At 46.6% G+C, this 16343-nt stretch overlaps 1 protein-coding gene across 1 annotated transcript in view; it reads right to left on the bottom strand.

Moving 5' to 3' along the window:
• GALNT1 (polypeptide N-acetylgalactosaminyltransferase 1) overlaps nucleotides 1-16343 on the bottom strand; it is a 224930-nt gene that overhangs the window by 18168 nt on the left and 190419 nt on the right. The window contains exons 9-10 of the mRNA XM_075314935.1: nucleotides 8323-8462; nucleotides 5223-5321 (exon numbers count right to left, since the gene is read on the bottom strand). Of these exons, the coding sequence (XP_075171050.1) occupies nucleotides 5223-5321; nucleotides 8323-8462 (239 nt within the window). The remainder of the gene's footprint in view (nucleotides 1-5222; nucleotides 5322-8322; nucleotides 8463-16343) is intronic.

Genomic DNA, 16343 nt, shown 5'->3' with positions numbered 1-16343 from the left:
ACACAAAATAATTAATAAATAACATTTCCCACATGTCTACTTTACATCACAACAATTTTGGGGAAAAAAAAAAAATTTAAGGAAGTTATAGGGGTTCAAAGGTTATGAGCAATTTCTCATTTTTACAACAAAATTTACAAAGCCACTTTTTTTTGAGGGACATCACATCACATTTGAAGTGATTTTGAAAGGTCTACATGACACAAAACACCCAAAAGTGACACCATTCCAAAAACGGCACCCCTCAGGCTACTCAAAACCACATTCAAGAAGGTTATTAACCCTTCAAGTGCTTCACAGTAACTAAAGCAATGTGGAAGGAAAAAATATGAACATTTTACTTTTTGCAACAAAAATGTTAATTTAGCCTCAAATATTGCATATTCACAAGGGTAGCAGGATTAAATGAACCCCCAAAATTTGTTGGGCAATTTCTTCTGAGCACGGAGATACCTCATATGTGGCAAAAAACCACTAGGTGGGATGGAAAAAAGAAGTCCTGTCCAAAGTCGAGTACAACTGCAGGACGATTGCTGATCAGGTACCTAATTGTTCATGTTTTGTTTTGTTTTGTTTTTTTATTTGGGGTGCACAAAAAAAAGCAAAAACTAGAGCAACAATTACGTACCTGATCAGCCAATGACGTAGCTGATCAGCACTTGGCGGCAAGCAGGTGGGGGAGGAGGGGGGGAGAGGGAGTGGGAGATGCGATTGGGGATAGTTAGAAAAGAGCCACGAACAATACTTACAGGATGGATCAGAACAGCGGCAGATGGGGGGGGCGGCAGATGGGGGGGCAGCAGCATATAAAGGGAGCATCTGTGAATGTGAGACGACGGCGGCGGCTGGGATAGGGTGGGGGCGGATGGGAGAGGGCGCAGTGGATGCAGGAGCTGCAGAGGATGGGGGGAAAGTAGGATGGGAGGTAAGGGGAGTGCGAGGTGAGATTGGGAATAGTTACCCTACAGGATGGATCTAGGCAGCAGGATCACAGGAGATGAAGGAGGCAGCAGATCGGGGAGGGTGAGAGGTTGGAGAGGGAGCGCAGCACAGATCACGGGGGTTACAGGTGAGGGAGCACAGATCACGGGGGTTACAGGTGAGGGAGCGCACATCACGGGGGTGACAGGGGAGGGAGCACACATCACGGGGGTGACAGGGGAGGGCACGCACATCACGGGGGTGACAGGGGAGGGCGCGCACATCACGGGGGTGACAGGGGAGGGAGCGCACATCACGGGGGTGACAGGGGAGGGAGCGCACATCACGGGGGTGACAGGGGAGGGAGCGCACATCACGGGGGTGACAGGGGAGGGAGCGCACATCACGGGGGTGACAGGGGAGGGAGCGCACATCACGGGGGTGACAGGGGAGGGAGCGCACATCACGGGGGTGACAGGGGAGGGAGCGCACATCACGGGGGTGACAGGGGAGGGAGCGCACATCACGGGGGTGACAGGGGAGGGAGCGCACATCACGGGGGTGACAGGGGAGGGAGCGCACATCACGGGGGTGACAGGGGAGGGAGCGCACATCACGGGGGTGACAGGGGAGGGAGCGCACATCACGGGGGTGACAGGGGGAGCGCACATCACGGGGGTGACAGGGGAGCGCACATCACGGGGGTGACAGGGGAGCGCACATCACGGGGGTGACAGGGGAGGGAGCGCACATCACGGGGGTGACAGGGGAGGGAGCGCACATCACGGGGGTGACAGGGGAGGGAGCGCACATCACGGGGGTGACAGGGGAGGGAGCGCACATCACGGGGGTGACAGGGGAGGGAGCGCACATCACGGGGGTGACAGGGGAGGGAGCGCACATCACGTGGGTGACAGGGGAGGGAGCGCACATCACGTGGGTGACAGGGGAGGGAGCGCACATCACGGGGGTGACCGAGGAGGGAGCGCACTTCACGGGGGTGACCGGGGAGGGAGCGCACATCACGGGGGTGACCGGGGAGGGAGCGCACATCACGGGGGTGACCGGGGAGGGAGCGCACATCACGGGGGTGACCGGGGAGGGAGCGCACATCACGGGGGTGACCGGGGAGGGAGCGCACATCACGGGGGTGACCGGGGAGTGGGCGCACATCACGGGGGTGAGAGGTAAGGGGAAGCGGGCAGCACATCACGGAGGGGAGGGGACGAGCAGCACATAATGGAGGAGAGGGGAGGGAGCGCACATCACGGGGGTGAGAGGTGGGGGTAGCGGGCAGCAGATCACGGAGGGGAGGGGGCGAGCAGCACATAACCGAGCGGGCGGGCAGCAAATAACGCAGGAGAGGGGGTGCGCAGCACATAACGGAGGAGAGGAGGCGGGCAGCACATAACGTAGGAGAGGGGGTGCGCAGCACATCACGGAGGAGAGGGGGTGCGCAGCACATCACGGAGAGGGGGTGCGCAGCACATCACGGAGAGGGGGTGCGCAGCACATCACGGAGAGGGGGTGCGCAGCACATCACGGAGGAGAGGGAGCAGGCAGCACATAACTGAGGAGAGGGAGCAGGCAGCACATAACGGAGGAGAGGGAGCGGGCAGCACATAACGGAGGAGAAAGGGCGCGCAGCACATAACGGAGGAGAAAGGGCGCGCAGCACATAACTGAGGAGAGGGGGCGGGGCCTGGCAGCACATAAGGGAGGAGAGGGGGCGGGCAGCCGATCACGAGTGGAGGGGGCTGGCAGCACATCACGGAGGTGAGGGGCCGGGCAGAAGATCGGGGGGAGCGGTGGCACTGTGGCAGATGGAGGGCGGCGGATCGGGAGGCTTTTCACTGGTTTCATACAGTGCAATGGCAGCGCGGCAACTCCCGGGTCCCATGCTCCGGTCACATAACAGCATGGGACCGGAGCTTGTCGCCCTGCCATTGCACTGTATACACTCACTGTGCTGGCGTGCTGCAGGGACCGACAAGTGAAGCTGATGGGGGCGGTCACCGGCAACAGGTCCACTGTGATTGGAGAGATCGGTCACAAGGCCGATCTCTCCAATCAGAGCTACTGGAGCTGGGGGAGGGTGATCCAGTGAGGTCACCCAGCTCCAGCCAATGGCCAGTGCTATAGCTGCACTGGTCAGGGCTGGATTTCAATGTTTCAGTCACTTTAAATGGCTGGAACACTACAGTGGCTGTGATTGGTTGAGCGGCGTTCGTCAGCCAATCACAGCCTCCGTAGGTCCGGGGAGGAGGCACCACCCGTCTTGAGGTCAGGTACAGGTCCCCTCCTACCCGAATCTGCGGTTTGTGTTAACCGAACGCAGTCACCGGGGGCTCCGGTGCCGCGATCATGTCATGACGGAAAGATCCGTCCTTGGTCGTTAAGGCCCAGGGCACCATGACGGATCTTACCGTCCATGGTCGTAAAGGGGTTAAAGCATATCTGCCATTTAATTTTTATTTCATAAATCAATGCTACACAGGAAAATAAGCAACTTTGTAATATATCTTATCAGACAAATCTGCTTCTTTCTCAGCCAGAATTGATCAGCCATTATCAAAATTCTCAATTCTGAGGTAAAATCTGTATTCAGCAAAGACTTTCCCATTAGTGAGATAGGAGATAGCAGTTGTCTATCCTAATACATTTAAATTAGTGATATGGATAACTTCATTTTACACCACCAGGGAAATCGTAAAGAGGCTTTCCCATGAACAAAGTTGATTAATGGATTGTGAAATAAAAATAATTTCCATAAATACCGTATTTTTCGGACTATAAGACGTACCCTGGTTTTAGAGGAGGAAAGTAGGAAAATAAAATGTTAAGCAAAAAATGTGGTCATGACACACTGTCATGGGGCGAGGATCTGCTGCTGACAGTGTTATGGGGGTAATCTCCCCAATTTCTTATATATATATATTTATTGTGCCCTCACCCTGCTATGTGCCCCCACCCCATCCTGGTATATGCAGTCATCCTGCTATATACCCCTATCCTGCTATATGGCCGCATCCTGTGGCACACAAAAAGAAAAATGTTCATACTCACCTTTCCTTGCTCCATGCAGCATCGCTCCGGAGGTCTGCTTACCTGTGTGGTGCCGGCCACGCTCCCTGCAGCATCGCGATGTCTTCCTGTCTGCCGGTCGCGGCTGTGTGTGGACACGTGCGCACAGCGATGACGTCATCCCTGTGAGCACCGCTGGTCTCCACACACAGCCGTGGCCGACAGACAGGAGGAGATCGCGGTGCTGCAGGGATCGTTGTCGGTGAGTGTACTGATTCACTGCACCCCGTGCTGATGAAGCGCGGGGAGCAGTGAATACAGCCGCACATGATCACTCCAGGCTATAGTTGTCAGGGGTGATCATGCGGGCCGGCAGTTTACTATGTGTCCATCCCCCACCCATTACCCCGCCCACCTGTCAGCGCTGAGAGATGGGTGGGAGGATGGGTGTGCATATGAATTGAGCGGGCCCACGTGGTCACGGCAGGCTGCTACAGCCTGCTCATGCCCCCGATGACCCGCTCCACCGCAGCACCCTCATTCCCCGCAGCCCTACATTCAGACTATATGACACCCCCCCCCACTTTCCCCCAACATTTGGAAGAAAAAAAAGTGCGTCTTACAGTCCGAAAAATACGGTAGATGCGATTTAAAAAAAAAAATGTCCCTGTGCGGAGATAATCTTATATATGTGCCCCTGCTATGTACTGTGTAATGGTCGTGTCTGACTGCACAGGGACATGGTCTGATCATACCACAGCTCCTGGGCCGGGGAAGATGCAAAAGAATATACAGACATTACAGCACTGGATCGCGAATAATTATTACTTTGAGGGAAAACATTGCTTAAAAAAAGTCAAGGAAATGCTTTACCTCACAAAAAGAATCAGCTTAGTCCAATACGATCCTGTCTCTATACTCTTTTTAACTTCCTCCACGCTCAAGGAGCTGTGGTGTGATCAGACCATGTTCCTGTACGGTCAGACACGGCCATTACATGTACAGTAACAATATCTCAGCACCTGGAACAGTTACTTTTTTTAATCACATTCAAATATGTAACTTATCTGTTTCATTTCAAGATCTATTGATTAAAATTAACTTTGTTCACAGGAAAACCACTTTAAATTGGTAGGAAAAATGTTTTTCCTATTTTCTGTTGTCAAAACCTGGGATAAGTCTTATAATCAGAAAAATACTGTAATTATTCCTGACCACTATTAAAAACAAAGGCTTGGTACTAATCTTTTAACTGTAATACAAAGAACACATCATACCTGGTTTCCTCCCATTCCATGGCAGTTAAAGATACCAACTTTTTCATTCTCCTTTCTGGCCATATTGTCTAAGCACTGATTTGTTTCAACATTTCTGATCTGAGTAGAAATAAAGAAAAAAAAAGAACACTAAGTATCAGCAAAAATCAGAGACTCTCGCATATTTACGTGTCACAACATGCATCCATGATACTGAAATCATCATCACATATCCACATGATGCTTATCTGAATTACCTCCAACGAAGTTGCATATGCTTAAATTGATGATTTAGGGTTAGAAAAAAATGGTCCATCTGTCCATGGGAAGTGCCAGGTGGTACATTTTACCCCGATTTACTTGAATGATGCTAAACTAATGTAGTGCACATATGCAGTTCACCAAGGGTGCAGATTCTGGATAAGTGGTGTTGGTCAGGAGGGGTAATCATTATACTCTTTTGTAATCTCTTCAGATAAATACATTTGTGGGTTTTAAAAAGTTATTCCCAACTTTGAAATCCATAACTATCAACAGGATAGGTAACCGATTCATAGAACAGGGTTTTTAACTGTTTGGAATGGAGCAGAGGTCTAGCATGCATCCATTGTTTATTGGCCTGCCTAGAAGGCCGGTTACACATGGTCTCCATCTATTCCAAAGAGACATTCCAGAGCGCCATTTTTAGAATTGGTGATAATCCTGAAGATAATTCATAACTTTCAATGTTGGCTTAACCCCCATAAACTGATTTCTATGGTTACATTCTGCATAATCTTTCAAAGATTTATCCCATCAGGCATAAGGACAGGCTCCTATCCTCTTAAGAAAGCAAGGGGGACCACAAAAAAGTAGGGAGGTCCTAGGTCGAGGGCCCGCTTGCTAGAAGGAAGGCACAGAGTTACTAAAAGCACTCTATATTTGCTAGTAGGAAAACATCCAGTTTTCCATGAATTTCCTAAGCAAAATAGGCAGTTTGCCATGAGTGTGATAGCCTAGATGCGAGGGTTTTTGTAATAAAAGGCCATTTAAGTTTGTTTGTGAGCGTACTGGATTTGGTAAAAGTTTACCTCTGAAAGACTACTCAGATTCAAATGGCAAGCCCCTTATTTGATGACAGCTACAGTATATCACAAAAAAATGATTACACCACTAACATTTTTGTAAATATTTTATATCTTGGGACAACACTGAAGATATGACACTGATACAATGTAACAGTAGTCAGTGTACAGTTGTATAACAGAGGAAATTTGGTGCCCTCTAAATAACTGAATACGCAGCCATTAATGTCTAAATCACTGGCAACAAAAGTATTATCCTTAAGTAAAAATGGACAAATTGTACCCAACTAGCCATTTTCTCTCCCCAATGTCATGTGACTCATTAGCGTTACAAGGTCTTAGGTGGGAATGGGGAGCAGGTGTGTTAAACTTAGTGTGATCGTTAACATACTCTCTCATACTGATCACTTGAAGTTCAACATGGCACCTTATGGCAAAGAATTCTGAGGATCTGAAAAAAATAATTGTTGCTCTACATAAAGATGGCCTAGGCTATAAGAAGATTGACTACACCCTGAAACTGAGCTATAGCACGGTGGCTAAAACCATACAGCGGTTTAACAAGACAAGTTCCACTCAGAACAGGCCTTGCCATGGTCGACCAAAGGGGTTGAGTGCACATACTCAGCATCATATCCAGAGGTTGCCTTTTCAAAATAAGATGTATGAGCGTTGCCAGCATTGATGCAGAAGTTAAAATGGGTGGGGAGCAGCGTGTTACTGCTCAGACCATATGTTTCACACTTTATCAAATTGGTCTGCATAGCTGTTATCCCAGAATGAAGCCTCTTCTAAAGATGATGCACAAGAAAGCTTGCAGTTTGCTGAAGACAAGCCAGACTAAGGACATGGATTACTGGAACCATATTCTGTGGTCTGATGAGACCAAGATAAACTTATTTGGTTCAGATGGCCTCAAGCGTGTGTGGTGGCAACCAGGTGAGGAGTACAATTACATGTTTTGCCTGCAGTCAAGCATGGTGGGAATGTCATGGTTTGGGGCAGCATGAATGCTGCTGACTGTGGGCAGCTACAGTTCACTGAAAGAACCATGAATGCCAACATGTACTGTGACATACTGAAGCACAATATGACCACCTCCCTTCAGAAGCTGGCCAGCAGGGCAGTATTCCAACATGATAATGACCCCAAACAGACCTCCAAGATGTCCAATGCCTTGCTAAAGAAACTGAAGGTAAGGGTGCTGGACTGGACAAGCTTGTCTTCAGACCTAAACCCTGTTGAGCATCTGTTTAGCATCCTCAAATGGAAGGTAGAGTAGTACACGGTCTTTAACATCCTCCAGCTCCGTGATGCTATCATGGAGGAGTGGAAAGTAATCCAGGAGCTGCTGTGAAGCTCTTGTGAACTCCATGCCAAAGCGAGTTAAGGCAGTGGCAAAAAATATGGTGGTCAAACAAAATATTGCCATTTTAGGCACAATGTGACTATTTTTACTTAAGCATGTACTGACTTTTGTTGTCAGTGGTTTTTACATTGACGATATGTTGAGTTATTTAGAGGGCACATCAAATTTACACTATTATAAAGGCTGTGCACTGACTGCTTTATATTGTATCAAAGTGTAATATCTTCAATGTTGTCCCATGAAAAGATAATAAAATATTTTTAAAAATATGAGTTGTGTACTTACTTTTCTGATATACTGTATCAATTATACTACACCTTCAATATGCATATTGACATTAGTTGATTAATTTAGTTCAAAATCTGTTTTGGAATGAGCGTCAATGAGTAATTTTTCTTGCACCTCTTCCTTACAGCTTTATATTATAACGTTTCATGAAGTTAGTCTCATTATATTGTATATTTATTTAGAGATGCCTATACAATTGTACAGATGGAAAAATAAAACTACTAACATCATATGTGTATCTACATTAGCAAGATTAAAAAATAGAATCCAACATAGGATTAAGTCTTTTCCATTTGCAAATGATTGAATGTTTAATATTAATTAGCATTTTGTAATTTTTTTTTAAAATAACATCAGTGAACAGAATTTTTTTTTCTTTAGCTATGACACGTGATCGTACCTCTCCCAAAGAAAAATAATGACGAGGTATTTGGGAATCGGGATATACATTTTCTAAGTACCAAGAAAACGGTTTGCATTGAAGTTTATGCCTCAAGGAAACTCTTGAAGATATGTCCCCATAATCTACTTTAGTCACACCTGAAATGATAAACACAACTATTAGTGTGATAACGTTAAAGCTGATGAAATCTAACAAACGTTAACCATGAACTGATTTTCATGAACGCCCCTAGCCAAAGCTTATAGACCGGCACAGATTTGGATGTAACTTGATGTATTTGACATTAAAAGTGTAAAACATGTAAATGCTGAAGCAGAAAACTTTGTGAGAACCAAAATTTGTGTCAGTCTAAAAAATATATTCCACGACTATGTATATTTTAGTTACAAAACTTTGATATCAATTTAAACATTTGCGCCCAAATTTATGAGCAATTTGCAAAATTTCTCGCTCCAAATTCCTATTTTATACAATTTAACATACTTTTTAGTAACTATGCAAAGACTTAAAAATCACAAGATAAAGCGGTTAGTACTTCATGTATGAATGAATTATTAAATAGAAATCACATTCTGTAATATCATATCTGTTTTACCTTGTTAACCCTCCATGACTGATATCTGTAATGGAGTGTGTTCAGATGTGTTGTGTTTCACAAGCTTAGGACCTGAGCTCTCTTCACATGGCTGATCTCCCTCTAACAGCAGCAACCTGAGCTCCAATCACTTCCGATATTTTAGATGCCACTCTCAATATGAGCGCAGCATTAAAACACAGCTGTGCTCACAAACACTGGCTCCTATGACGTGATCGTGGGGAATCAATGGATTATTTTGGCCACCAAGGGACTGCTAAAGGCAGCTATTACTGCCATCTTGGTACTCCTGAGATCAGCCGCAGAATAAACTTCATAGTAGGCTGTAATCTACACTAAATTCTGCAATACTACTATACTGCCCTATACAGATGAAGCATCACTGGTTCAAGTTCCCCGGGGATGATTTAAAAAAATAAAGTAACAAGCAATGGTAAAAAAGCAAATTAAAAAACAAACATATCAAACGTCAAACAAAACATAAAATTAGTTTACCCATACAGTAAATGCCATAACGACAAAAAAAAGTTAAAATGCTAGAATTAGGGCTTTAGTAATAGCCCCAAAAAGCAAAAATAGACAAAGCTTTCAATTTAATACGCAAAAAAACAAGCCCTCAAACATGTCCTTTCATGGTAAAACATGGTTCTTGGATCTTCTGATACAAGTGTGGTATTGATGCCATTGTACAAATCTGGACAATGATGTTTTCAGGTCATTTTTACTATACAATATTATGCAGTAGAAAACAAAAAAAAATTTAAAAAAAAATCACAAAGCAAATGGAAGAGTAGCCTTTTTTTGTCCCATTTTTAAGTAGATTATTTGGTACAATGAAGGAGGTCATAAACCTACAACTTGTGCTCCCCCCACCTAAAAAAAGGAGCCCTCACATGGCTTGGAAGATGGAAAAATAAATGTATGACTCTTGGAAGTAGAGGAAAAAACTCAAGTACAAAATATGATGCCACCTAGTGCTAAAAGGTGATGTTCAGTCTTCTGATTGAAACCTGCAAAGACTGCAGACCTCTGCATCCTCACACCATACGGTGCACACGTGGTCAGGATTCTGTAATCTTACCAGCAGTTACGTGATTGAAAATATGCGATTTGCATGCTTCCTGTCACATTCAGACTAGACATGCTCGACCTTACTGAGTAATGTCTAGTTGGAATATGGCATGATGTATGTAAATTGCATACTTGCTGTCATGTGGCACTCGCTCTTGACAAACTCTGGAGAATCCTGACAGCGTGCAGTGTGCACGCATTATTGATTCACAAGTCTGCAATAAATGCAGACTTCTAAAAATAAAAAAAAAAAAACAGACAGCCCCTTTAAAGTGTTAAAAAGGCATGAAGCAAGGAATATGTGAACTAACTGGTGCTGTCTAAATTAACAGTAGTAAAATAGTACTGTAACAATGTTTAATGTGTTTTTTGGTAAAATAGGGGCATTTTGCTGAATACAACATAGCTATTTATGTAATTAAAATATATTCCATACATTTTATGTAAATATTCATCTAGCAATTAACAAGTTAGGAATTGGATTTACAGATTTCTATTTTATTGCCATGAAGATTTTTTTTTATTATCTGCTTTGTGACATCACTGTATTTATTATTCATAGTCCTTGTACCAGCACATTATTTTTTAATATAACAATCAAGAAACTTCATTTGTCTTCTATGGTAAAACAAATTGCAGGTAACCTTTAGTAGGAAATCTTATTAAAATTAATAAGATTGCCTTTACTTTTGGAATTTGTCACCTGTAAAAACGTTATTATCCAGCAGATAAGGGGTTAATCTGCAAATCAATAACTTTACAATCCTGCTCAGCGTCTGCACATTAATCCCTGCTGCTGGGAGGAAAAAAAGAGAATGTTGTTTACTTACCGTAAATTCTTTTTCTTATAGTTCCGACATGGGAGACCCAGACCATGGGTGTATAGCTTCTGCCTCCGGAGGACACACAAAGTACTACACTAAAAGTGTAGCTCCTCCCTCCGAGCATATACACCCCCTGGATGACAAATCTAACCAGTTTAGTGCAAAAGCTGAAGGAGGACATCCACCCATAAGTAGAGATAGAGTCAAACCCGGAATAACCGGAACCTCTGTCTACAACAACAGCCGGTGAAAACACACGGAACAAGAACTGCCAACAGGCAACAGGGAGGGTGCTGGGTCTCCCATGTCGGAACTATAAGAAAAAGAATTTACGGTAAGTAAACAATATTCTCTTTTTCTTCATCGTTCCTTATGGAAGACCCAGACCATGGGACGTCTCAAAGCATGGGTGGGAAATAAACAGAAAACTGAGAAGTAGGCAAAACCTAACTTCACAAATGGGCGACAGCCGCCTGAAGGATGCGTCTGCCCAAGCTCGCATCTGCCGAAGCATGAGCATGCACTTGGTAGTGCTTCGAAAAGGTGTGCAGACTAGACCAAGTGGCAGCCTGACAGACCTGCTGAGCCGTAGCCTGGTGCCTGAAAGCCCAAGAGGCACCGACAGCTCTGGTCGAGTGCGCCTTAATCCCCGGCGGGGGAGGCACCTGAGAACATTGGTAGGCATCGGATATGGCCGACCTAATCCAACGAGCCAGAGTCGGTTTAGAAGCCGAGAGACCCTTGCGCTGACCTGTGGTTAGCACAAACAGAGAGGTGCACCGCCTGAGAGCGGCGGTGCGTGACACATAGGTTCGGAGCGCCCGCACCAGATCTAAAGTATACAGAAGGAACCACAGCCACACCATGATTTACCAGACGTATATATAGATAGTAACCATCATAATATGTATAAATTCTGGATGGGGACTGAGGATAAGTCGTAATTGATAGCAACCGAGGAGAAAATACACGACCAACATCCAAAGTGCAAAAGTGAGATCTTTATTAGTATAGGGGAAGGTGCGGGGCGGCACAGTACAAGTGAGGGCACGGACAATAAAACACTGACCATAATATATAGACAATTAGTCAAATAAATGATATGTCCATATTAAAGATCACATAACCTCAATCATTATGCATGTGAAAGACCAATTGATGACTTGTACTAAATAAATAAAGAAATACAAGTGTCAAGAGGAATGATTGCATCACCAAAAAAGAGGGGGGGGTTAAAGGATTACCCACATATCCCATACATCAGAGTATCCAATTAATTGCAGTATTACGTTCTAAGAACCGTGATGCAAAAGGACTTTATTTAGAATTCAAGGGAACCCCAGAAAGTGCATATTACTAATGGAATCTTGCGATGCACATAACTTGTGTTGACACCAATTTGCAGACTGACACAGTAGGTATTATAGACAGGTTGTGGCCATGTCAGAAAAGGCCATATAATGCACATAAAGAAGTAGATGGACAAATGTATACAACATCATCCAGGAAGAGCCATACCATTGTATATGATAGAAAAAAACCTTTTCTACACATTAATCAGTATTGGTCCCCAATCCAATATTAAATGGTGTGACTGTTATAACTGTAACACCCATATACAAGGGGAAACTTCCACAACCATATAAGTTGTCTGGTGTGGCACTATACCTGGAGGATTAGGTGGTCAGTGGGTGTTGTCCGCGTCCTTCCCGACGGCCGTTTCGGCGAGAAGCCTTCGTCAGGGGTTGTATACATTTGTCCATCTACTTCTTTATGTGCATTATATGGCCTTTTCTGTTGTCCAACCCGAAGGGGAGAGCCACGAATTGGAAATGTTCCTCTTTAATTGCAAAATGTAGCCAACGCTGGTGTGAAACTGCAATTGGCACATGCAGATAGGCATCTCTGATGTTGATGGATGCTAGAAAATCTCCTTGGGTCATTGAGGCAATGACCGATCGCAGAGATTCCATGCGAAAGTGCCGCACCTGAACATGCTTTTTGAGAAGCTTGAGATCCAGGATGGGCCGGAAGGAACCTTCCTTTTTGGGGACTAGGAATAGGTTTGAGTAGAAACCTCTGAACCGTTCCCGGGCGGGAACCGGAACAATTACTCCGTTGGCCTGCAAGGATGCCACGGCCTGAGAGAAAGCGGCGGCATTGGAGCAGGGGGGAGTGGACAGAAAAAATCTGTTTGGCGGGCTGGAAGAGAATTCTATCCTGTAGCCGTGGGAGATGATATCCCGCACCCACTGATCGGAGACGTGTTGAAACCACACGTCGCCAAAGTGGGAGAGCCTGCCACTGACCAAGGACGTTGCTGGCGCAGCCAGATAGTCAAGAGGAGGCTGCCTTAGTGGCAGCGGTTCCTCCGTTCTTCTGTGGATGCGGCTTCGCTAACCAGCTGGGTTTTCGATCCTTGGCTGAGTTAGTGGACGAGGCTGAGGGCTTAGAGGATGACCAGTTAGAGGAACGAAAGGAACGAAACCTCGACTGGTTCCTGCCCTGGACAGGTTTTCTGGTTTTAGTTTGTGGCAAGGAAGTACTCTTCCCGCCAGTAGCTTCCTTAATAATTTCATCCAGTTGTTCACCGAACAGCCGGGACCTTGCAAAGGGGAGCCCAGCAAGGTACTTCTTGGAAGAAGCGTCTGCTTTCCACTCTCGAAGCCACAAGATCCTGCGGATCGCGAGGGAATTAGCGGAAGCCACCGCCGTGCGGTGAGAGGCCTCCAGAATGGCAGACATGGCATAGGACGAAAAAGCCGAAGCCTGGGAAGTTAAGGCAACCATTTCGGGCATAGAGTCCCTGGCGAGGGAATGTATCTCCGCCAGAGAAGCAGAGACTGCCTTAAGAGCCCACACTGCTGCAAAAGACGGGGAGAACGAAGCCCCTGCCGCCTCATATACAGATTTGGCCAGAAGGTCAACCTGGCGGTCAGTGGGATCCTTAAGTGAGGTGCCATCAGCCACAGATACAACTGTCCGGGCTGAGATTCTAGACACCGGAGGATCTACCTTTGGTGAATGAGCCCACTCCTTGACCACGTCTGGTGGAAAGGGAAAACGGTCATCAGAACTACGCTTTGGGAAGCGTTTGTCAGGACAGGCCCTGGGCTTGGTCACAGTGGCCTGAAAACTGGAGTGGTTAAAAAAAAAACATACTCCTTGCTCTCTTAGGTGAGATAAACTGGTGCTTTTCTACCAGAGAGGCTTGTTCCTCTGACACTGGTGGATTGAGGTCCAGTACGGAATTAATGGACGCAATCAAATCACTTACATCCGCATCACCCTCAGATAGATCAATAGGGTACATAGAGGTAGCGTCCGAGCCCACAGTAAAGGCATCCTCCTCGCCCTGCACTTCAGCTCGTGAATCAGAGCCGTGGGACGAGGAAGGAGAAGAGTCCCTGCGTCTCCGTTTAGGAGGACGGGGTCCGGGAACAGATAAAAAATCCTCTGAGAGCTCTGCAAAGCGAGTCGGAGCAGCAGAAGCGCCCTGAGAAGGGGGCTGATGCATGGACAGCAGAGACCGGGACAGCTGTCCCATGGAGTCGGCAAAGGACTGGGAGATAGCTTTAGAAAACGATGCTACCCAAGCCGGGGGTTCAGCCACCGGGGCTGGAGCAGCCGGAGGGACCCCTGAGGAGGCTCCAGGCTGAGGCACTACCATGTTAGAGCAGGCATCACAATGTGGATATGTGCTCGGTTCAGGCAGTATGAGCTGACATGCAATGCAAATAGAGTAAAGCCTTGCAGCCTTGCTCCTAGTGAGAGACATGCTGCTGAGGTGGAGGCTCTGCAGTAAGAATACACTCCTTCAGAATGACCCCCAGAGAGTGTATAATAAAGTCCACAACCAGAGGTTGTGGCTTACCAGACCGCTTTTGTGTGCCCTCCGGATTCCACAGCTTGGACCCCCAGACAGATGCAGAAGCTGCAGCAGCCAGCGCCGATCAGTGTGTAAACGCTGATAAAATGGCGCCGGAGTGAGGGGGGGGGCGGGGTTGAGTCCAAGAGCGGGAACCGGAGGGCCAAGGGGATATACAGGGGAGGGAAACATCTCCTCAGAGAGGAGTGTCCTCCCCTCTGCTGAACGGCCGGTGGGCGGCGCCGCACTGTTCCCCTGCATGTCAGTCATTGAAGTGAAATCGAAAACTAGGCAGTGAAATCGAAACTAGGCCGCATCTGAAGCCGGGGCCTAGATTTTTCCATGCGGCCGTCGGCGCGGTTCTCAGGAAAAAACCAGAGAACCGGCCGGAAATCACAGCACAGTGACATAACACACTCTCCCCACAATAAATGTACAAGGGACACCTGAATAACGTCTCAATACTTAGCTTATGAGACGCAGGGCCAGGTCCCTGAGGAGTGATCGCTCCGTCCGACAGGATCCTGACAGGGCTGCGGATGGAGACCAGTCTCCTGCAAAGCAGTGAGAACCGTGATGGCTCCCACTTCAAGCCAGAGCCTCAGAGGATGGTGAAGGAGCGCGGCATGTGAAGGCTCCAGCCTTGTAAAATCAACCTTAATAGCACCGCCGACACAGTGGGGTGAGAAGGGACATGCCGGGAGTCCAGATTGGACCCGCTTTTCTTCCAAATCTTTGAAATCAAAAAATCAAAAATCAAAAATCAGATGAGAATGCATGTGTGTGTGTGACCTCCTGAACACAAAGCATTGAACTGGTTAGATTTGTCATCCAGGGGGTGTATATGCTCGGAGGGAGGAGCTACACTTTTAGTGTAGTACTTTGTGTGTCCTCCGGAGGCAGAAGCTATACACCCATGGTCTGGGTCTCCCATAAGGAACGATGAAGAAATAACTTTAATCCTCCCAGCAGCGTTCTGGTTTCAGTCATGGGGGTGTCGCTGTTGTGCGTTCAGTCACTGCTCTGTGTATGAAGAGCAGCAGATGTAATAGCGGCCCCATGCACTGACTGACGGCTGGTTCTAATGATTAGCGGCTGTCAGTCAGTCCTGGGGACATAGTTACAGCTGCCGCTCTCCATACACAGAACAATGACTGACCCCGCACCGACGCCGCACCAGTGACTGAAACCGGAATGCTGCCAGGAAGATTTGAGTTAATTTCCTCCTGGCAGCGGAGTTTAATGTGCAGGCATTGGGCAGGATTCCTTTGCTATTAACCCCATATCTGCAGGTTAATTGCGTTTTTACAGGTGACAGGTTCCCTTTAACAGAGTTTTCTCAATTATAAAAGGATAAAATTGCAAAGGGATTATAAAAACACAATAACTAAGTGATTTATAGACATAGTTTACTGCTCATTGCCTAGGCTACCAGACACTAATGCAGTCTATCGGATTTGGCTGGTTTTGCAGGCAAGGAGTGAGCCCTTATAAGTAAAAAGCTTGCAAGCGCTGCCTTGAAGCTAGCCAGTGCCTTTGCACTTCTCTTGTATTGCAAAGGCAAAGCTGCCAGTATTTCCAACATGTGAAAGCCGTTCTACCAAACCGAATGGTGAATCTGCAGGGGTGCAGCCCTACCCTCTGCCCCTGGCAAACAATC

The sequence above is a fragment of the Anomaloglossus baeobatrachus genome, chromosome 6 (genome assembly GCF_048569485.1).
Source record: "Anomaloglossus baeobatrachus isolate aAnoBae1 chromosome 6, aAnoBae1.hap1, whole genome shotgun sequence".
NCBI classification, from domain to species: domain Eukaryota; kingdom Metazoa; phylum Chordata; class Amphibia; order Anura; family Aromobatidae; genus Anomaloglossus; species Anomaloglossus baeobatrachus.
Note: the sequence above shows the minus strand (reverse complement) of the source record. Positions and strands in the feature narration are given on the sequence as shown.